The sequence below is a fragment of the Dendrobium catenatum genome, unplaced genomic scaffold (assembly GCF_001605985.2).
Source record: "Dendrobium catenatum unplaced genomic scaffold, ASM160598v2 fragScaff_scaffold_1373, whole genome shotgun sequence".
In the NCBI taxonomy this organism is placed as follows: Eukaryota; Viridiplantae; Streptophyta; class Magnoliopsida; order Asparagales; family Orchidaceae; genus Dendrobium; species Dendrobium catenatum.
This window is the reverse complement of record NW_021319835.1, coordinates 77,654-99,807: the sequence shown is the minus strand read 5'-3', so window position 1 is coordinate 99,807 and position 22,154 is coordinate 77,654. Positions and strand designations below refer to the sequence as shown.

Here is a 22,154-nt window from a genome sequence, read left to right as displayed (position 1 = left end):
TTGAGGGGGAGAAGGGATTTAGGTACTGTGATCATCTATTCAATGGTTCTAAGTCTTTAGCATTTACAGCAAGATGCCTGTTAAGTAACAAGTGCACAAATCAAAGAGATGGTGGCTGAAATTTGGAAGTAGAAATTGAATAAATTCTGTGGCAAAATACTAGGGAAACTTGATAATTGTTGAAAAGTGAAAGAAAACAAAGATATAATGGAGTTTCAATTCAAGAGGACGATCCGGCTCTCCCAATCTCTTGCATGCGGCTTGAGCCTAAGTAATTCTAGAGAACTTCCAAATTCAACAAAACAAAACCTAGCCCTAACCCTAACCCTCTCTATCGATAAAGAGAATACAAATATAATGATAATTACTAAACAACCCCCGCAAATTTAATTCCCTCCTAAACCACCCCCTTTTAATTTTGCATTCAAATAATGGGCCCCACAACGGGGTCAACAGCTGTTTGGTCCACCTAGCATAAACTGGCCTGCTGGACTGCTCCTTCTTAGAACGATCTAACAATGCCCCCTTCCAAAGAAGTACCTTGTCTTCAAGACGAAAGGATGGAAACTGATGCTTCGCCCTCTTGTATAGCTCCCAGGTGGCGTCATAGTTTGGTGAGTTTTTCCATTATATCAGAACCCCGATCCCTTCTTCCCCTTGTCGAACCCATCTCACAAGTGGTTCTAAACTCTGAGTAAGCTGCATGATCCCTAATAGCTTTCTTTAGTTGTGACACGTGGAACACTGGATGTATGGTAGCCGTTGATGGCAATCTCAAGTGGTACGCCATTGCTCCAATCTTTTCTAAGACCTCATATGGGCCAAAATACCTTGGGGCCAACTTCTCATTCCTCCAACATGGGGCCAGCTTCTTATTCCTCCCGTTGGCGATCGTCTCCTCTCTGTAGGGTAGCAAATTTAAGAACACCCTATCCCCCACTTTGAATTGGATGTCCTTCCTATGTCTATCCGTCTTTTTCTTCATAAATTGTTGTGCCCTCAACAGATGCCTTTTCAATTCTTCTAACACCCTATATATTTCCTTCAGGTACTGATCTACTGAAGAGACTGGTTTGCTCCTCTGCCCAAAATGCATCAAATGTGAAAGGTCTCTTCCGTACAACACTTTAAAATGAGTAATCTGGGAAGCCAAATGATATGAAGTGTTGTATCAATACTTTGCCCATGATAGCCACTTAGCCCACAACCTAGGTGTCTTTGAAGCAAAACACCACAGGTAAGTCTCCAGGCTCTTGTTTACTATCTCCGTTTATCCGTCTGTTTGACGGTGGTAACGGTGCTTCTCTTTGGAAATATTCCTTACAGCCTGAACAACTCTCTGCAGAAATGGCTGAGGAATACCTTATCCCGATCAGAAACTATCGATTATGGGATCCCATGTAATCTGACCACCTCTCTGATGAATGTTGCCACCGTTGTCACTGCTGTGTAAGAGTGTTGTAAGGGAATGAAATGAACATATTTGCTCAACCTGTCAACCACCACTAGAATCACTGTAAACTCCATAGATCGGGGTAGCCCATCTATGAAATTCATGGTGACCTCCTCCCATACTCTGTCTGGAAGAGCCAGGGGTTGAAGCACCCAACTGGAGCCATAGCCATGTACTTGTTTATTTAGCATACCTCACATTTATACTCCATCTCCTCCACATCTCTATTCATCTCCTTCCAATACAATTCTGTTGTTTATCTCCTGTATATCTTCTGCACACCCGAATTGCCTCCAACAACACTCCCATGGAACTCCTGCAGTAGGTGTGAAATATGAATTGAGGTCCGTGGTAGCATAAACCTCCCCTGGCACAATAATATCTCCCCTTCTATGAATAGCCAGGATGGATACTCTCATCTTTCAATAGATTCGCCCTAATTCCCCTCAACCCCTCATCTTGCACGCTCTCCTCCTTAATAGCCCCCCAATCCAACATCAACGGTACCAAAATGACTAACTCTTGAAGTTGTACCCCTCATGAATCTCCTGTGATATCCAACCAATCCTAGGAATCCCCTCAGCTCTCTCAGGTTCTTAGGTAGAGGCCATTTTAGCATTGCCTCAAACATGGCCTGATTAATGGTCACCCCTTCTTGGGATACCACGCGCCCCAAGTGCTCCACACTAGCTTGTATAAAACAACACTTCTTCAAATTGGCCCGCAACTGATGCTCTTGTACACTTTCAAAACCGCCTTTAGACGCTCCAGATGCTCCTCACTGGACTTGTTGTACACCAGGATGTCATAAAAAAAAAATCAGAATAAACTTCTTTAGATAAGGTCAGAACACCTTATTTATGAGGGACTGGAAGTAGCAGGGGCGTTGGTGAGACTAAATGACATCACCAAGAACTCATAGTGTCCCTCGTGTGTTTAGAAAGCTATCTTGGAAACATCCTCCTCTCTCATTTGAATATGATGGTACTCAGACTTCAGGTCCACCTTTGTGAATATTGCCGCTTCACAAAGATCATCTAACAGCTCATCTATCACTGTAATAGGAAACTTGTCGGACACATCCTTATTCAGGGCCCGATAGTCCACACAAAATCTCTAACTTTCATTCTTCTTCTCGACCGGGCTAGAAAAGGGCTCACGCTCAGCCTGATGATCCCTGCCTCCAACATCTCCCGGATCAGCTTCTCATTCTCATCTTTTTGGATATGGGGGTAGCGATAATGCCTGACACTGATCGGTGATACCCCCTCCCTCAACGTGATGGTGTGCTCTTGTCCCCCTATGGTGGCAACCCTTTAGGTAGCTGTAAAATCTCACTGAATTGGTATATAACCGGTCATACTGAAAGGGAATGTCCCCCTCTTCCTCCCATTCGATCCCCTTTAAACTCTGTAGCTCCACCATAAATCCTCCTCCTACCTCTTGTATGGCCCTTACCATGGTCTTTAGAGACACCATGGCTTTGGAGAGTCCCACATCTCCCTTAATCATCATCCATCTCCCTTCCAACTTTAACTCCATTTTCAATATCCCCCAATTCACCTTAGTATCTCCCAAGGTCTGCAGCCATCTCATCCCTAGGATGACATCAGTGCTCCCTAGTTCTAATGGGAGAAAATTCTCCCTCTCCTGGATCCCTTGTATCATCAAGACCACTCTCCTGCATACCCTTCTACCTATCTCCATCTTCCCTATCCCCATCATTACCCCATAACACTCTGTGTGCCTCAGGTTCATCCCAAATTGGTCTATGGCCTGGTTGGAGATGAAATTGTGGGTAGCTCCACAGTTTCTCAACAGCACAACCTCCTTGTCTGTTATTTCTCCTCTCACCTTTATAGTGTGATTCAGAGTGAATCTCACCATTGAGTTCAAGGAGGCATCTGTCATGTCTAAATGTAACTTTTCCTCCTCCGCAGATGCTTCCCTCACACCTCCCTTCTCATCTTTCTCGTCATCATAGACAGTGAGAACCTGAAGAGTTCGAAACTTACACCTATTCTTTGACATATAATTCTCATCACATCTGAAACATAATCCCTTTGCCCGTTTCTCTTGCATCTGAAACATAATCTCCCCTGGGCGAACTCCACCTTGGTGCTTCTCTCTGAAATGATATTGTTTGGGTTTTGGGTGCTAGAGTTGGAAAGGTATTCCTGCAGGCCCCTCCCATGATGTTGTTTCTGCTGGCCTTCTCCCTCCTATATTTTCCTCCACCCTTTGAGCAAGCTCCATCGTCTCCCTCAGACCCTAGGCCTCGGTACCTTGAGCTCTGCCCGTATGTCCTCCCTAAGCCCCTTTATGAAATTCCCCTCCAATCCTTCCTCATAGATTCCTCTCAGTCTCCCTGACAGCAGCTCAAACTTCTTCCGGTATTCCATAACTATCTCCTCCTAAGTTAGGGCATAAAACTGCTCGTGGAGGTCTCCTCCCCGAATGGCTCGGAAACATTCCCACAAGCACTCCTTAAATTCTCCCCGTGAGTAGATCGGATACCTAGCCTCCCTCCATTTGAACCAGACTAGGGCTTTCCCTTCCAAAAATAAACCCGCCACTATGAGTTTTTTCCCTTATGTCAGTCCGTTGATAACAAAGTAACATTCCACCCGATAAACCCAACCCTAAGCATCCTCCCCTTCAAAGACATGCATCTGTAGCTTCCTTGATCTCGCATCCATCTCCTAATGATTTCTTCATCTGTTGGTTGCTCTCATATAGCGGTGGTGTGACTCCCTTTCTTCCTCCCTTGGTTGAGTTTGACCCATGGCTCCTCCCAATCATGCCCTTTAACATTCCACCTCTACCCATGTCCGGGCAGTCTTCCAAAGGGTTCAACCTCCCTCCTTGCTGTGCTCCCTTCGGAATACCCTGATCCTCCCACCAACGGAGCCCCACGTGGCAGTCCTTGATGGAAAACACTCTCTAATTCATCACAGTCCTCTTGAATCTCCTTTCCTCTTGGTTCCACCCTAAGAATCATCGGTAATGCTTTCGATTGCATCTCAAGCATCTTTTTCATCATGTCTTTAAAATTTCCAAAGCGGTTTTCAATGGCTAAGAGTCCTCCCTCCACCTCGGAATATTTTCCTCTACTCCGACCTTGAGTTGTTCTATTTCACTTTCCAATGCATCCATCTTCTTTATTGCCATTAATTGGAGCTAGGCTCCAATTACAAAAACAGCGAAGACAACTTTTTTTCTACTCAAGAAAGTGCTCTGATACCAATTTGTTTGGTAACACGTGTAGGAATCAAGGAGATGGTGGCTGAAATTTGGAATTTCAGCAAATAACACAATAGAAATTGAATAAATCCCATGGAAAACACTAGGGGAATTTGATAATTGATGAAAAGTGAAAGAAAACAAACAAGATACAATGGATCTTCAATTCGAGAGGAAGATCCGTCTCTCCTAATCCCTAGCCGGCGGCTAGAGCCCAAGTAATCCTTGAGAACTAAAACCTAACCCTTACCCTGATCCCCTCCATCTATTTAGAGAATACAAATATAATAATAATTACGAAGCAGCCCATCCCAAATTTAATTCCCTTCTAAACGGCCCCCACTTTTAATTTTGCATTCAAGTAATGGGCCCCACAAGGGTGCTGGCAGCTGTTTGGTCTGCTGGCATAAATCAGGGGTTGGCCCATGTTTTGAGCCAGCTGGACTGATGCTTCTGGGACCAGTCTAACAATGCCACTTTATTTTCTGCAAACTGATTACATTGAGTTTTGCTTCCATTTGTCTACCATGAATAAACACATAACCGTGACTTACTGTTAGAAATCAAATTCTAGCAAGTCTAATGGAATTGCTGAGCCGCCAGATTATTTTAAAGGTTGAAATGGCTGTGCTTATTTTCCAAAGCCTTAGTGTTTTTTCTTTTGAATTTTGTTTTTGTAAAATCTCCTATGGGTTATTACTGTCCTCAAACCATTAGAAAGGTCCAAATTAGTCATTTTGAAGTAAATTTTATCAAAGATCAAAGCTCTTTCTATAGTAGGATCAGCTTTGAAAATGTAGTTTGCATTGTGCATTTGAGGTATATATGGAAGGTACATCGTATGTAGTGATCGGTAGCTGTTGTTGGAAATTTTATATTTACCAGCTTTGAAAGCGTTGTCATCATCATGATTAGCTTTGAAAGATTGTTATACTTAGTTTACTACAACTGTTACAGATTCAAATGTTAAAAAGCAAATAGTTTTGGATGGCCCAGTCAGTTGTGGAAAGAGCATCACACTTGCTATGCTTGTCCACTGGGCACGCTGCGAGGGATGGTTAGTGTTGTATGTTCCTAGAGGTAAAGATTGGACACATGGGGGATTCTTTTACAGAAATCCCTATGGTGATCTTTGGGACACACCTGTACAGGCTGCGAAAATCCTCCAGGTATTCTTGGCTTCTAAAGTGACTCGTAACAATTTTCTATCTCTGAAAAACATTTTCTGTGGAATTTGTCATGTAATAACTTTATTGCAAATCTTACCTGCTGCTACCTACATTTGAGTGAGCAAAAGTTGGTACCAACTTCAAATTATGTATTTAACTATGTTGCACCGATATGGATACGACGACACGGATACGACACGATATGGATACGTGGCACATCAATTCTTAAAAATACAGGATACGGGTACGGCGCGGACACAACATTATAATTTATAAATCATACATAATAATTAAGAAAACAATCAAAGAATAATATTTGAAATTACAAAAAAGAAGAAGAAAATAACATCATTTGTAGCCTTGTAGATTATACTATCAAAATATAAGTAAGCATTAAATGTCTAGTACAATAACAAAAGCATAAACATAAATTGTCTAGCACATAAAGTTTCAACTATTCAATAGAAGGAATGATATGATTAGCTTCTTCAGTGATTTGTCTTTGAACTTCTATATCATCTTCAATAAATATCATAGCTTCTAATTCTGAAAATATCATAGCTTCTAATTCAAGCTCATCAAGTGAAAGATTAGCATTTTCTAATATTCTCATATCATCAAGAGACTCAAATCCATCTCGGAAATGAGAGAACCTTGCTTGTAGCCGCGAAGTAAATACGACGTGTCTTTTTTTTTTTTTCGGATTTTATTTTTTATTTTTCAATGGACATGCGTATCTTATACGCGTGTCCTTTTGAATTTAAATAGTATTTTAATTGGATACGGCTTTGGCGTATCCGACACGTATCAGTGGTGTATCGGAGGCGTATCCGTGTATCGGATACAACACGCCTTCATAAATAGGTGTATCGGTGCAACATAGGTATTTAAGCTATTGCAAAGAGGATGCTTGAAATAGTGGAACTTCCTTTTCTTTGAAGTGCCGGTTTTGGCTACATTGTGTGTGTAAACCCAAAACAATGGTCTCTATGTTGTATGATGAGCCAATTTAACGAACTATTCATACCACACTAACTATGAGGTTCTTGTGGTTATCTTTTTTTTCCAAATATAATTTTGGTGATTTCATCAGTTTGGAATTGGCGAGTGATGAGGTTGTGCTTGTTTACTACATGGCCTTGGTCCTTTCGGCTTATGGCATAGTATGTCATCACTGTTAATATACAAACTTTAACCAAGCTTTTTTGGCATGCCCCTGTAGTTAAGCTATATAAACATGTTTGATGCATACTTATGGTATGCAATCATGCTTCTACAGCATGTTTCTGCTCGGTATGATACATAAATGGATCCCATGTGATGTTTACTGCACCTTTTATTTCGGTATAAATTAAAGTTTTTAATTTATTTGTTTTTTTAGCTTTTGTAACAGTACTTTCCATCTATTAAGTTTGTTTTCCGTTTATCCTTGAGTAGATATATTCTGATCATCGGAGTGATTTTTATGTGGAGCTTTAATTGAGACATTTTTGCAACCTGGTGATCATGACGTACCACTATTTGCGTATGTAGTGCATTTTTCTTGTAGCTTGTTTAAAAATTCTAATTAAATTCCATATCACTTACGATAATGCCAATCCTACTACATGTTTACCATTAAAACCCCCGCTCTTTAGTATCTCTTCGTAGCATGCCTCATTGATAGCTGATGCTGTTGGGAACTATCACTTGTTGGGGTTAGCGACTGCGGGTTAAAGATACATTTCTCTCTGTAAACATAGACTTTTCCCTTCCTATTGCGCTCTCTCCACCTCTTATTACCTGCTTCCCTCCATCTTTAACTTAAGGGATTTTTGTGTTAAGAATGTATCTTTGTTGAACATTATTGGTGCTAACAAGTATTTATTCTAAAGGCGCTTAGCTGCCCGATATAGTTTTCAATTCATGACAATGGTAGTTGTCAAATACTTATGTCCAGTTAAATAGTGTTATACATGACTTAAAAGTACAAATAAGGTGGGCATCTTTTCTTTTCACTGGAGGACGTGACTGCTATAGCTAACATCCATTAATTAGGTAAATTTCAATTTAAGTTTGCAGGTCTTAAATAATAATGTACCGAGGAATGCTATATATTCTTTTCAAATAGTATAGAACGCTTTGATAGTATAGTGAGACTCCGGGAGCTGCTCACCGCTGTTCTGGTTTAATATTTAGATAAGCTACATTTTTCAACAAGCAATTTCTGCAGCAGCCAGCAGACTGTTAATATTTCTCTCCTTAGTAATTTTGCTTTTCAGACCTTCTTTAATCATTTGATCTAATGGCCATGATCTTTAGGTTTTGATTAGCTGAGTAGATAATTAGTTCAGTCAGTTTTCTTTTTCTTAACATTTAGGTTGGTAATTTCTCTTTTAGAATATCTAGTTCTACAGTTAGTCTTAGAAGAGATACCTGTTTTAAGCTTTTTTAAAATAAAATAGATTGCAAATTATTCATCTATCATTTTATTGTTTTAGTGCCATTTCCCCTGAGAATTTGTTGCTTTGAGTAAAACGCCAATAGAGAATTAATTGTTATGCTTTTCTTTTATCTTTAACTTGTTAAATTAGTGGCTGATTCATTGGTAAAATTGCATCATGCTAATGGCATGTTAATATTTGCGTCTTGGTAGTGTCAAAATTTCCCATTAATGTACCGTTATTTTGCATTGTGTTGTCAGGATTTTTTGAAATTCAATGAAGCTTGTTTACAAAAATTGCCTTGTCAAATTTTTGATCCTATCTCTTTGGGAGAGGGTGCCGGCGTTGGAATGATGAAAGGAGTTGATTCCATGGAAATGCCAGAGGGTTCAACATTGTTTGATCTTATCCAAACTGGGATTGCATATACACATGCTTCAGTTGGTGTAGTGGTTCGTTTGAGGAAAGAGCTATCCCTGGTGAAAGACGTTCCTGTTTTACTTGCTATAGATCAGGCAGGGAGATCACAATTGATACTTCTTTAATGTCTTTTTTCTTCCCTCCAGTAACTCTTGTTCAAGAATTGTAGCAACTTATACATCTTGCTTTTTGCAGTACAATAACTGGTTCACATTCAGTGAATATGAAGAGCCCGTAACCGTTCGATCAACAAGGCCAATTCATGCTAAAGAACTTTCCACGGTCAGTATCATGATGTATACATTTCACTTGGATGACAACTTATGCAGATTTATGATCTTCTTTTTAATGCTTGCCTGTGCATTGTTTCTGATTATGAAGTGGGTATTCCTGTAGTAGTCCTTAGTATATTCAATATATTCTGTTTTTATTTCCTATTAAACTAGAAGGCTATTGTGATCTCGGTTTATTTTGATTAACTGTAAACCGCAATAGTTGGAAATATTATTCCCCTGACTGAAACAAGTGCTTGCACACAGTTAAAAACAAATGTTCATTCTATCTAATAGGTCTAACCTCGTGAGCTCTGTTTCTTTATCCAGGTATTTTCTTTCTAGATTAAAGTAGTATACATTTGTGAATTTGACGTTTATTTACCAAACCTACCAACCTAAATCTCCCAAGTTACCATTATTATCTGTAGGTGAACAATATGGCTGACTAACACTAAGAAGATGTTGCAGAACTTGCCTAGGTAATACTGTCTAGGTAATATGGAATTATTTTTAGGCTACTAAATCTGACACCACTTACATTTTCATATTCATGCATTTATTTGAACCGTAACCTTCCTCAGGCATCACACTAATCTTTATTGATAGCTTATATGCTTTTCACTCTTATTGTAATGTTTTGATGGGAAAGTTTGATCGATGTACATGGGGCTCTTATGTATACAAAGGAAATTCATTTAAATTGAGTTCTAACTAGATGGCTCGTGCTTTGCCACTTCACATGGATATGCCCTTTTTTATTATTCGATAAAATGGTTGGTGATGGTGACAGTACTCACAATTATCCCTCCTCGCCTTTTATGCCACCATGCATGCCCCAATCCATCCACCCTCCACCTTTAGTTAGTGCCAATGGAGAAAGAATAAAAAGGGAATCATGGAGAGAGATGGAGGAGGTGGCAAGTACAAGCACCAAACCAAAGGTTGTGATTATAGTTGGTTCATCCTTTTTTCTCTCAATGTTTATGTGTGTGTGTGGATGATATGTTCTGTGGCAGAGAAGGGTGGAATGCAGATGGTTGGAGAGAGAAAAGGGTGGGGTTTGTGTATGAGTATGCAAAAGGGAGGAGTGATTTAGGCTGAGCTCAGACCAATGATATTAAGCTCATGGAGGGAAGTTGGCCTTGAAGTGAATGATTGACTGGAGAGGAGAATGGTAGGTGAGAGGGACACATCTCCATAATGTGGTTCCAACTTCCTATGCTGCAATATGCATGAGGGGTTGCTGGATTGAGAAGAACTAGTACTTATAGCGTTTGGAGGAGAAATTGAAGGATGTGTGAGGGTGGGAATTTTCTTTTATGGAATTGTATTGAGGTTGGAGGTTGGGTGGGTGGCAAGCCCACTGATGGGGTTTGGTAGTAGGATATGTGTCAGATTATCTAATGGAGGACAATTGTGGAAAAGAGAAAAATAAAAAAGGTGGCACAGTAGCTACATATTCAAGCATTTAGAAGCTATAGTGATACTGAAATGTTGGAAGATGAAAATATGATGTCATTGTAGTGGCTCTCCTATGGGAAGTGTGGGTGATTTGTATTGTAGTTGAAGGAAGATACATTCAATAAGTTGTTTTTGGGGGAGATGGGCCTTTGTTGAAAGTAAAAATATATTTTAGAAAAAAATATGAGAAGTTGACCCAAAAAAGCTAGTATATGCCTATAAGGCTAATGATGATGATTGTTGGGTCAGTTGTTTGTGAAAAGATGTCAAGACCATAGTCACCATGCTATAGATATAAATCGAGTTCAAAGTGCAGAAGAGAAGAGTGAAACACCAAGTCTAAATGATTCTCTAAAGTGAATTATTCTTCAAAGGATACGCTTGAATCCCTTTGGAAAAGATGACTAGTTGAATTGAGTTAGATAAACAATTTAAAGATATAGAGAGAGAATTCAGTGGGATAGAGTTTTAATACAAAGTTCAAGTTCGCATAAATGGGCGAGCATCAATGTCGGAATTATAAAATTGACTACATATATTTGATTTAAATTAATTTTTAATCATTTACATCAAATTCATAAACAAACACTAATTTATAAAGGAATGTAGTTATTGACATAAAAATTGTTCACAAATTGGACTCGATGTATCATATCATGTATTCAACGAGCTTGGTTTGTAGTTGACTGCTTGTTAGGATTTGGGTGAGCTCCAGATTAAGAGATGGTACCCTTAGTGAGTTCTTCTGGTGAGAATCTCTGGTTGACAGTTTAGTACTTAGGATGAGTTTAGTAGCTTAGTATTGACGGCTGAGTAAGGGCTGATTATTGGGTATTTTGTTGATGTTAAGCTTTTGATAACTAGAGGCTAGACGAATTAAAGTTTTGAAAGTTTTGGGTTTTTGACAGTTTAAAATAGTTCACATTCAACCACTTCTTGAATTCGGTTCATATTCACATGTTGGCTTGATTAACTTGACCCAAGCAAATATGGGTTTACATCAAAAGTTCAATTCAGCCTCGGCGACTTGGATTTGATATGGAGTGTTGACTTTTCATAGTACCAATATCTTTAACATGAAGACTTAATATTGTTAGGTTAGCTGATGTGAAACAATCTCATGCGAAAATGATTTGCTTAATGACGTTTGCACGCTTAGATTTAGAGGCAATAATAAGTAAGATTTTATGCGGAGTTGAACGATAAGATAAATATTAAGTGGTACTTAGCTTAGGTTAATTCTCATGCATAGAAGTTAAGTTCAAAAGATAGCCGTCTTAATCCAACATTGCATACGTAGATTGTTCCAACAATAAATTTCAATACTAACAATAAGATTAGGCTATGAAAGATCCCTCACACAACTCTTCTAATTACTAGGCTTTAGCGGAGAAGCGTCAACTTGGTCGTCATGAATTTACTAGACCACAATTGAGAAGCACTACGAAGATAAAAGAGTCGGGGAAAGAGTTTACCCAAAGACGAGAGATTACGAAGCTTCCCGTTTGATCACCAAGGCACTGGATGAAGAGCAACTAACAATGTCAAAGCTGGGACACATTTAGGAAGGTGATCATTGACTTCTTGGTCGGCAGGGCAGCAAGAAGATGGCCACCAAATCGACTGGACAGCAACTGGAGATGCGTAGGCAGCGGCAATTGCTGGTGGAAAACCCCTTTTTGGTCTTCCAAATACTCCCAACAGCAGTTTGACAGCAAATTAACACGATGGGACAGCAGTTTGTCCCGTCAAATGAGGCTTAGGCAGCCATCCGGGCTTACTGGTGAAGGAAGAACATTATTATTATGCTGCTGTAATTCACGGCCACATCTGGGAATTCTATTGAAATAATATCAGATTTCTGGATTTGGAGGGAGGAGTTGGGTGGAGAACTCAAGCCTATTCCAGGGAAGTGCTCGGGTAGGAGAGAAGACTTTAGGAAATATTTCAGATTTTCTGAAACTGAATTTTAGTGAAAAGACGTGGGGGAAAAGGGTGAAGAGCCGTTTCACATTTTAGATTTTGAACTCTGAAATTACCATTTATGAAATCTGGAATTAACCATGTGAGAGGAGACATTAAAGAGGTATTTAAGTGGTGGCGAGGTGGCAATTAGAGAGAGAAGCAATGGGGTGAGGTGGCCGGCCACATGGAGAGAGAGAGGGCTGCTGGTGTTAAGTAAAATGGGGCCCACGTAGTCAACAAAGATTTAATAAAAACTGAAATATATTTCAGGTTTTAAATCCATGAAAGTTTCCTAGTATGAGGGTTATTAATTCAGATTAATTTGAATTTCAAATTCAAATTGAGATCTAATTAATTTGGAGCCCTCAAATCAAGGAACTAAATTAGGAAAGTAGTAATGGGCTTCATGAAAGCTAAAATTTGAATCCAGGGTTCAAGGGGGGGAAGACCGACGGCAAGGGGGGAAGTCGGCGGGCTGGTGGGCTGGCCAGTGGCTGCTGGCCGGTGGGCTGGGGCTGCTGGCCGGCGGGTTGGGCTGCAGGCCGGTGGCCTGGGCAATCCAGGGAGGGGCGGTGGCAAAGAGCAAGGGAGGGGAGATTGTGGGGGAAAATTCTCGGGATCCAAAACATGAAACTTCAATCTCCCACTAGTGGCTTCAATCCAAATCTTCACAACAACGAATTGATTAGGAGAACTAGAAGAAAATGAAAGAACAAGAAAAACCTAGAACTCACAAAGAGATCTAGTTTCTCCTACGAACTCACTAAGAGATCGTGGAGGTTTGCACTCACAAAGAGAACATGAAATGTAGAACTCACAAAGAGATCAAAGTAGAAATTTTCATTTGTTAATGATCATCCCCTTTCCAAGAGGAAGGGGAGGGCTTAAATAGCCAAATACATGAAGGAAAATAAAAAGACACAATTGCCCCTAGGGCAAACATAAAACAAAGCCCTCGAGTGAGGGTATAAATGGAAAAGTACAAATAACAAATAAAATACATCAAAATAAATAGACACGATCGTAGCCGTTGATCTTTGATGTCCTCATCATTTGTTGTTCATTACAAAGCCTTCTTTTGCGTTAGTCATTTGTTGTTGCTTTGAAATTGTTTTTGATTTGTTGTCCTCTGTAAAGATGAAGAATGAATATTTATAAAGGTTTGCTGTTGCTGATGAGTTCATAAGGAAAATAGGAAGGCTAAGAAGCAAAGAGCTTCACAAATTTTTCTGGAGATGCTTCCATTGAAGAAGTTAAAAGTTGAAGATGATGATGAAAGTCAAAAGGAGCTGGGTCCTTCCTCAAGCTAGGTGGCTGCTAAGGAAGCCTCTGGGACTGTGGAGAATGTTGTTAAGATGGCTTTTGGTGAGCAAACACTGGGCAATTAGCCTGCTAATGTCACTGAAGTTGTTGGCATTTCCAACTAGGTTTGGGATGATGAAGTCACTAATGCTGGTGGCGAGTAGATGTTGACTAGGAGTCACTAAGTCTTCTAGTAATGAAGAGTCTGAAGATGCTACTAAAAAGATTGTAGACTATGAGATGATTGTTTTGACAATGAAGTTGCTTGAAGGGGAATCAAGGATGATGATCCCTGAGAGCAAATTTGAGAATCTACTTGTCGATATTGAGTCAATAAAGAAGGTGGCATAAAATTTTGAAGTCGGCATACTATTTTGAAGGCGAGAATGGTGGACTAAATGGAGTCCTTTATAGAGAAGAATTAGAGTTTTTAAATCTTCAACCAAATCGACCTAGAACTCCATGAAAAAAAAAATCATGTTTAATTGATATATTAGTTGCATTGCCGAGTTTCACAATAAATTCACTCAAATCATTCTAGTAATTAACAAGTTTAGATATAAGTCATCTTGATGAGTAAGTTTTGTAAAAATTCTCCAAATGAGTCAATTCACAATAGGTCCCAAGCTTGTTGGGCGTTGTTGCACCAATTAATATAGAGTGGTGATCTTCTTCTTCATGAGGCCTCTATTATCTTGAAATTCCTCTGCGTGCTAGGAGCTTTGGTTTTCCTGTGTGATGAGTTCCATGATTATTTTGGTCCTGTTGTACTCTTGAAATTAGTAATTAGTTACTAATTATTAACTATAATCATTTGATTAATTATAATTAATTTTGGTTAATTATAATTAGTTATTAATTGATTATGGTTATAATTAATCTACTAATTATAATTAGTTAATAATTAATAATTAATTACAAATTATAATTGTTTAATTATTTTTATAATTAAAAAATAAATAAATAATCCCCCACTCTCCTACCTCGATGTTTGTGTCGGACCGACAAACCACCTAAGCACGCCTTTATTGGCCGTGGTAGGAGGGAACCCGGTGCGACACCTACGATGAGGTAGGCGAGTGACCCCTCGATCCATGTGTTAACCACGACAACCCCGCGGAGGTATGAACTCTTTCTAAACTCAAACCTTGCTTCAATGTTCGTGGCGGACCGGAAAACCGCCCCAAGCACGCCTTTAGTGCGCGTGGTGGGATGGGACCCCGGTGCGGCACCTACGGCGAGGCGGGGTCTCTTATAAGTACCCCGGGCGTGGGGAAAGCAAAAATTGTCTCTTAAAAAAAATGCTTTTTAAAACCCCATGCACGCCTTTATTGCGTGTGGTGGGAGAAAAACAAAAATACAACCGCCGCGGTGTCTCACCAACACCAACCATGCACGTCTTTATCGACGTGGCGGGTAGGTGGCCTCTTGGTTTTTCCCCTAAACGGGGGAGACGCCGGGAGGCTGCCAAAATTTTGTCTGAAATTCAGACAAGGACTTGGAGCAGAATGAGACTTGTGGACTTGATTCAATAAACTTAAATGAACTTGAACCATAACTTAAATAAAGAGCTTGAATATGAACTTGATTTTGCAAGCATTTGGGACTTGAACTTGCAAGGACAACAGGGGACTTTTTGAGCTTGCACTTGTGAACTTTGAACTTGAACTCAAATGAGTTGAACAAAGAACTAGAACATGACTCGAACAATATGAACGAACAAAAGTAAACTTAAACTCAAATAAATTTGAAAGTATAAAGTTTGAATTTACATTTGATTTGAAAATCAAATGAGGAGAACAAAGAACTTGGACTTGAACTCAGACTTATGACTTGGACAAATATTAGGCATTATTTGGACAGCAGGGGACCTTTGAACTTGGACTAAGAAGGAACTCAAATGAATTAAATTCAAGCTTGAACAAAATGCATTAAAAACTTAAAAATTCACTAGTTCAATATGATAACAAGGACTTGTGAACTTGGACATGAATTGAGAAAACAATGAAGAAGTTTTCTCATCTTCATCTTCTCCCATATGCTAGAGAGCGCCCCAATGAAGCTTTGCTGTCAATTAATTGCTTTTAAAAAGACTTGTCTAATCTAGATCCACTAGTTAGAGCATGGGCTCTACACTCCACAGCTGAGGAAAATACTGTTCTTAAAGAGCTAGTCAATATCATCATGAGTGACCATTCATTTGGAGTTATAGAGTTTCTGCAGTTGCCTTCAAAATAATATGCTTGAAAAATCTTTCACTCATTAGTATATATTTTAGAAGGCTATGTGAATCCCTTCCAGATATTGAAAAGTGAGGGCAGATTACTTTGATTGAACTTCATTCACGTTATGTAATAGTAGGCATGAACTTGTTTAGAGAGTCTATCATGTTCACTTCAAATGCTACAGAAAGTTTCCATTCTAAATGGGGTTCTAATGGTCTATTCCATACATTTGACAATCATAACAGTTCTATTGAAATATTCCATATGACTTCAAAGGAAATTGAGTTTCTTTCACGTTACATTGAAGGATGGGAGGAATGTTTATTACAATATGATTTTACAAATGTAAATGTTGGTGAAGATCAATATCACCTAAACTATGTGGCTTCAACATCCATAAAAAATGATGATGTGAGGATTTTATTGCAATGTACATTGTCTCTTTTGTAGAGTCAAAATAATACAATTGAGCTTACTGTTGCGGTGGCTATTAGATCATGGCACCAAATGAGAAAGTTCAGAGAACTGTAAAGCCAATTCCATTTCTCCTAAAGTTATTTCCTGACTCAAAATATGTGGTGCTTCATATGGCTCCTCGTGGGTTATTCGATTCTGGATCTGCCATCGATGAAAGTGGCTCCTATAATGATTCAGACCCATCTACTATAAGCTTTGTAGAGAGTGAGGGGGAACGAGTTGGCAAGTGATTCCCATGATCCAGATAACCCTTCTTCTTCATCAATAGCTGATATTAATGAAGATAAAAAAAAAGAAAAATTTATGTTGTCACCTTCAAAGTCCAATTTTGTTTATGATCAAACTAGTCAGTGTTACAGAAAATTTTATGACATCCATCTCTTCTTATCTCGCTGAGTCGATGTTAAGGGCAGCTCTTAAATCATGACTTGATGAGGATTCTGGTTTACCATCTGTAACAAAACCCAGTGAATCGTCTTCCATAAGAGTTTCTATCAATGATCTTAGTTTCATTATTTCTCCCAAACTTCACACGTTCCTAAAGCCAGCAAATGTGAATGGCTTGAAAGTAGAATATTCTTTCTTAGCAGAAGCTCCAAAACGATCATCTTTTTCTACATCTTCCATGTCAGCCTTGGAGAAATATGAAAGTTTATCAACCATTGACAAGAGATCAACTACAATACCTATTGAGGAGATTACAAGGCAGGAGATTAGTTGGTACACTACGATCTACCTGCATAAAGCAACGAGTAGTGTACGACAGTCTACCTGTACGAAGCAGCGAACAACTCTATTCAAAAGCTGCTACGCCACGCCACCGGATCTGCAACATCCGTACAAGCAGACAGAAGGCGTCTACACAGAGAGAGATTCTTTCTTTTCCTGGAGGACGTGACTGCTATAGCTACATCCATTAATTAGGTAAATTTCAATTTTAAGTTTGCAGGTCCTAAATAATAATGTACTGGGAGGATTGGCTATATATTCTTTCAATAGTATAGACGCTTGATAGTATTGAGACTCTGGGTCTGCTCACCGCTTGTTCTTGGTTTAATATTTAGATCAGCTACATTTTCAATCAAGCAATTTTGCAGCAGCCACAGACACGCTGTTAATATTTCTCTCCTTAGTAAATTTTGGGCTTTTCAGACCTTCTTTAATCATTTGATCTAATGGCCATGATCTTAGGTTTTGATTAGCTGAGTAGATAATTGAGTTCAGTCAGTTTTCTTTTCTTAACATTTAGGTTGGTAATTTCACTTTTAGATATCTAGTTCTACAGTTAGTCTTAGAAGAGATACTGTTTTAAGCTTTTTATAAATAAAATAGATTGCATAATATTTTATCTATTCATTTTATTGTTTTGTTGCCATTTCCCTGAGATATTGTTGCTTTGAGTAAACAACGGCCAATAGAGAATTATAATTATTATGCCTTTTTTTTTTCTTTAACTTGTTAAATTAGTGGCTGATTCATTGTAAAATTGCATCATGCTAATGCATGTTGAATATTTGCGTCTTGATAGTGTCGGAAAATTTCCCAATTAATGTACCGGTTATTTTGCATTGTGCTGTCAGGATTTTTTGAAATTCAATGAAGCTTGTTTACAAAAAACTTGGCCTTGTCAAATTTTGATCTATCTCTTTGGGAGAGGGTGCCGGCGTTGGAATGATGAAATGGAGTTGATTCCATGGAAATGCCATGAGGGTTCAACATTGTTTGATCTTATCCAAACTGCGGATTGCATATACACATTGCTTCAGTTGGTGTAGGTGGTATATAATGGTTTGGTATATTGTTATTTTGTGCTTATTTTTATTGTCATTATTTTTGGATAGTATGTTATCTTTATATTCTTATCTTTGGTTTTCTGGTTTTTGTTTATTGTTTATGATAAGATTTGGTTTTATTCTTTAGTTTTTCATGTTTGAAGGCTACCCTGTGAACGCTTCCGTTCTGCATAGATCAGGCAGGGAGATCAAATTGATACTTCTTTAAATGTCTTTTCTTCTTCCTCCAGTACTCTTGTTCAAGAAATTGCAGCAACTTATAATCTTGCTTTTTTGCAGGTACAAAACTGGTTCACATTCAGTGAATTGAAGAGCCCGCACCGTTTCGATCAACAAGGCCAACTTCATGCTAAAGAATTTCCCGGTCAAGTATCATGATGTATGAATTTCACATTGATGACACACTATGCAGATTTATGATCTTCTTTTTTAATTGCTTGCCTGTGCATTGTTCTGATTATGAATGGGTATTCCTGTAGTAGTCCTTAGTAATATTCAATATTATTCTGTTTTTATTTCTATTAACTAGAAGGCTATTGTGATTCGGTTTATTTTGAATAACTGTTAAACTGCAATAGTTGGAAAATCATTATTCCCCTGATGAAACAAGTGCTTGCACACAGTTAAAACAAATGTTATTCTATCTAATTAGGTCTAAATCCTTGTAGCTTTGTTTTATATCCAGGATTTCCTTTCTAGATTAATGTAGTATACATTTTGGAATTTGACGATTTATTTACCAAACCTACCAAACCTAAATCTCCCAAGTTACCATTATTACTTAGGTGAACAATATGGCTGACTAACACTAAGAAGATGGTTGCAGAAACTTGCCTAGGTAACACTGCTAGAATAGAATTTTTTTGGCTACTAAATCTGACACACGTAATTTTCATATCATGCATATTTGAACCGTAACCTTCCTCAGGCATCACATCTAAATCTTATTGATAGTTAATACTGCCTTTTCAACTCTTATTGGTAATTGTTTTGATGGGAAAGTTTTGATGGATGTACATGGGCTCTTATGTAGTACAAAGGAAATTCATTTAAATTGCAGTTCCTAACTAGGAATTTTGGCTCGTGCTTTCCCACTCACATGGATATGCCCTTTTTTATTATTCATAAAATGGTTGGTGATGGTGACAGTCCTCACAATTATCCCCCTCGCTTTTATGGCCACCATGGCATGCCCCATCATCCACCCTCCACCTTTAGTTAGTGCCAATGGAGAAAAATAAAAAGGGAATCATGGAGTAGGAGATGGGAGGAGGTGGCAGTACAAGCAGCAAACCAAAGGTGTGATTATAGGTTGGTTCATCCTTTTTTTCTCTCAATGTTTTGTGTGTGTGTGATGGATATGTTCTGTGGCAGAGAAGGGTAGAATGCAGATAGTTGGAGAGAGAAAAGGGGATGGGGTTGGGTATGAGTATCGCAAAAGGGAAGAGTGATTTATGCTAGAGCTCGACCCAATGATATTAAGCTCATGGAAGGGAAAGTTGGCCTTGAAGTGTGAATGATTGACTGGAGAGGAGAATGTTAGGTGAAGAGGGACACATCCCATAATTGGTTTCCAACTTCCTAATGCTGGCAATATGCATGAGGGTTTGCTGGATTCGAGAAGAACTAGTACTTATAGCGTTTGGAGGAGAAATGAAGGATGTGTGAGGGTGGGGGATTTTCTTTATGGAATTGTATTGCAGGTGAGGTTGGGTGGGTGGAAGGCCACTGATGGGGGTTTTGGTAGTAGGATATGTGTCAGATTATCTAATGGAGGACAATTGTGGACAAAGAGATCAGAAATAAACAAAGGTGCGCAGCAGTGCTACAATATTCAAGCAGGTTAGATAGCTATAGTGATCTGAAATGTGGAAGATGAAAAATGCAATGTCATTGTAAGTGGTGCTTCTCCTATGGGAAGTGGGGTGATTTATTGTATTGTAGCGAAGGAAATACATTCAATAAGTTGTTTTTGGGGAGATGGCCTTGTTGAAAGGTAAAAATATTATTTAAGAAAAATTATGAGAAGTTGACCCAAAAAAGTCTAGTATTATGCCTAAGGTAATGATGATGATTGTTGTGTCAGGTTGTTTGTGAAAAGATGTCAAGACCCATAGTTCACCATGCTAATAGATATAAATTCGAGTTCAAAGAGCAGAAAGAAGAGTGAAACACCAAAGTCTAAATGATCTCTAAAGTGAATTATTCTTCAAAGGAATACCGCATTGAATCCCATTTGGCAAAAGATGAAGCTATTGAATTGAGTAGATAAACAATTAAAATATAGAGAGAGAATTCAGTTGGGATAGAGTTTTAATACAAAGTTCCAAGTTCGCATAAATGGGCGAGCATCAATGTCCGGCATTATAAAATTGACTATTTATTTGATTTAAATAATTTTTAATCATTACATGCAAATTCTAAACAATACACTAATTTTAAAGAATGTAGTTATTGACATAAAAAATTGTCATCAAATTTGGACTCGATGTTTCATATCAAATCGTAATTCGACGAGCTTGGTTTGTAGTTGATGCTTTGTTAGGAATTTGGGTGAGCTCCAAGATTAGAGATTGGTACCCTTAGTGAGATTTTCTGGTGGAATCTCTGGTTGACAGTTGTACTATAGGATGATTTAGTAGCTTAGTATTGACGCTGAGTAAGGGCTGATTCTTGGGTGTTTCTGTTGATTTCGTTAAGCTTTTGATAACTAGAGGCTTTAGGCAATAAATAAAAGTTTTGAAAGTTTCTGAGTTTATGACATTTAAATAGTTTCAACATTCAACAACTTCTTGTATTCGGTTCATATTCACATGTTTGGCTTGATTAATACTTGACAAGCAAATGTGGGTTTACACTCCAAAACCACTCAATTCAGCCCTGGGCACTTGTCTTGAATATGGAGTTTTTGATTTTTCATAGTAACCAATATCTTTTAACATGAAGACTTAGAATATTGTTAGGTTTGCTGTTCATTGCAAAGTCTTCTTTTGCCGTTAGTCATTTGTTGTTGCTTTTGAAATTGTTTTTTTGATTTGTTGTCCTCTGAAAGATGAAGAAGGAATATTTTCTAAAGGTTGCTGCTGTTGCTGATGAGTTCATAAGGAAATAGACAGGGCTAAGAAGCAAGAGCTTCACAAATTTTGCTGGAGATGCTTCTTGAAGGAAGTTTAAAGTTGAAGATGAATAATGAAAAGTCAAAAGAGAGCTGGTTCCTTCCTCAGCTAGGTTGGCTGCTAAGGAAGCCTCTGGGATGTGGAGAATGTTGTTAAGATGGCTTTGTGGTGAGCAAACACTCGGGCATTAGCCTCTAATCGTTACTGGAAGTGTTGGCATTGCCACTAGGCTTGGGATGATGAAGTCACTAATGCTGGTGCGGAGTGATTGTTGACTAGAGTCACTAACTCCTCTAGTATAAAAAGTCTGAAAGATGCTACTATTAAAAGATTGTAGACTATGAATGAATTGTTTTGAACAATTGAAAGTTGCTTGAAGGGATCAAGGAATGATGATCCTGAGAGCAAAATTTGGAGATCTACTTGTCGATATTTGAGTCAATTAAAGACAGGTGGCAATAAAATTTTGAAGTCGGCATACTATTTTGAAGTTGCGAGAATGGTGGACTAAATGGAGTCTTTATAGAGAAGAATTAGAGTTTTATTAAATTTTACACAAGCGACTAGAACTCCATGAAAAAAAAAATCATGTTTAATTGATATATTTAGTTGCATTGCCGAGTTTCACAATAAATTCACTTAAATCATTCTAGTAATTAACAGTTTAGATATAAGTCATCTTGATGAGTAAGTTTTGTAGAAATTCTCCAAATGAGTCAATTCACAATAGGCCCAAGCTTGTTGGGCGTTGTTGACCAATTAATATAGAGTGGTGATCTTCATTCTTCATGAGGCCACTATTATCTTGAAATTCCTCTGCGTGCTAGGAGGA

At 38.5% G+C, this 22,154-nt stretch overlaps 1 protein-coding gene across 3 annotated transcripts in view; it reads left to right on the top strand.

Moving 5' to 3' along the window:
* The window catches only part of LOC110112230 (28S ribosomal protein S29, mitochondrial), a 34,936-nt gene that overhangs the window by 1,302 nt on the left and 11,480 nt on the right, over positions 1 to 22,154 (top strand). Inside the window, exons 3-6 of one of the 3 annotated variants that reach the window (XM_020844381.2) lie at positions 5,654 to 5,865; positions 8,549 to 8,803; positions 8,904 to 8,990; positions 9,412 to 9,462. In XM_020844381.2, coding sequence (XP_020700040.1) covers positions 5,654 to 5,865; positions 8,549 to 8,803; positions 8,904 to 8,990; positions 9,412 to 9,432 — 575 coding nt within the window. In that variant the 3' untranslated portion in view covers positions 9,433 to 9,462. Of the gene's footprint in view, positions 1 to 5,653; positions 5,866 to 8,548; positions 8,804 to 8,903; positions 8,991 to 9,411; positions 9,477 to 22,154 lie in introns of all 3 variants that reach the window. The other 2 variants (XM_020844382.2, XM_020844380.2) reach the window with 2 other exon arrangements.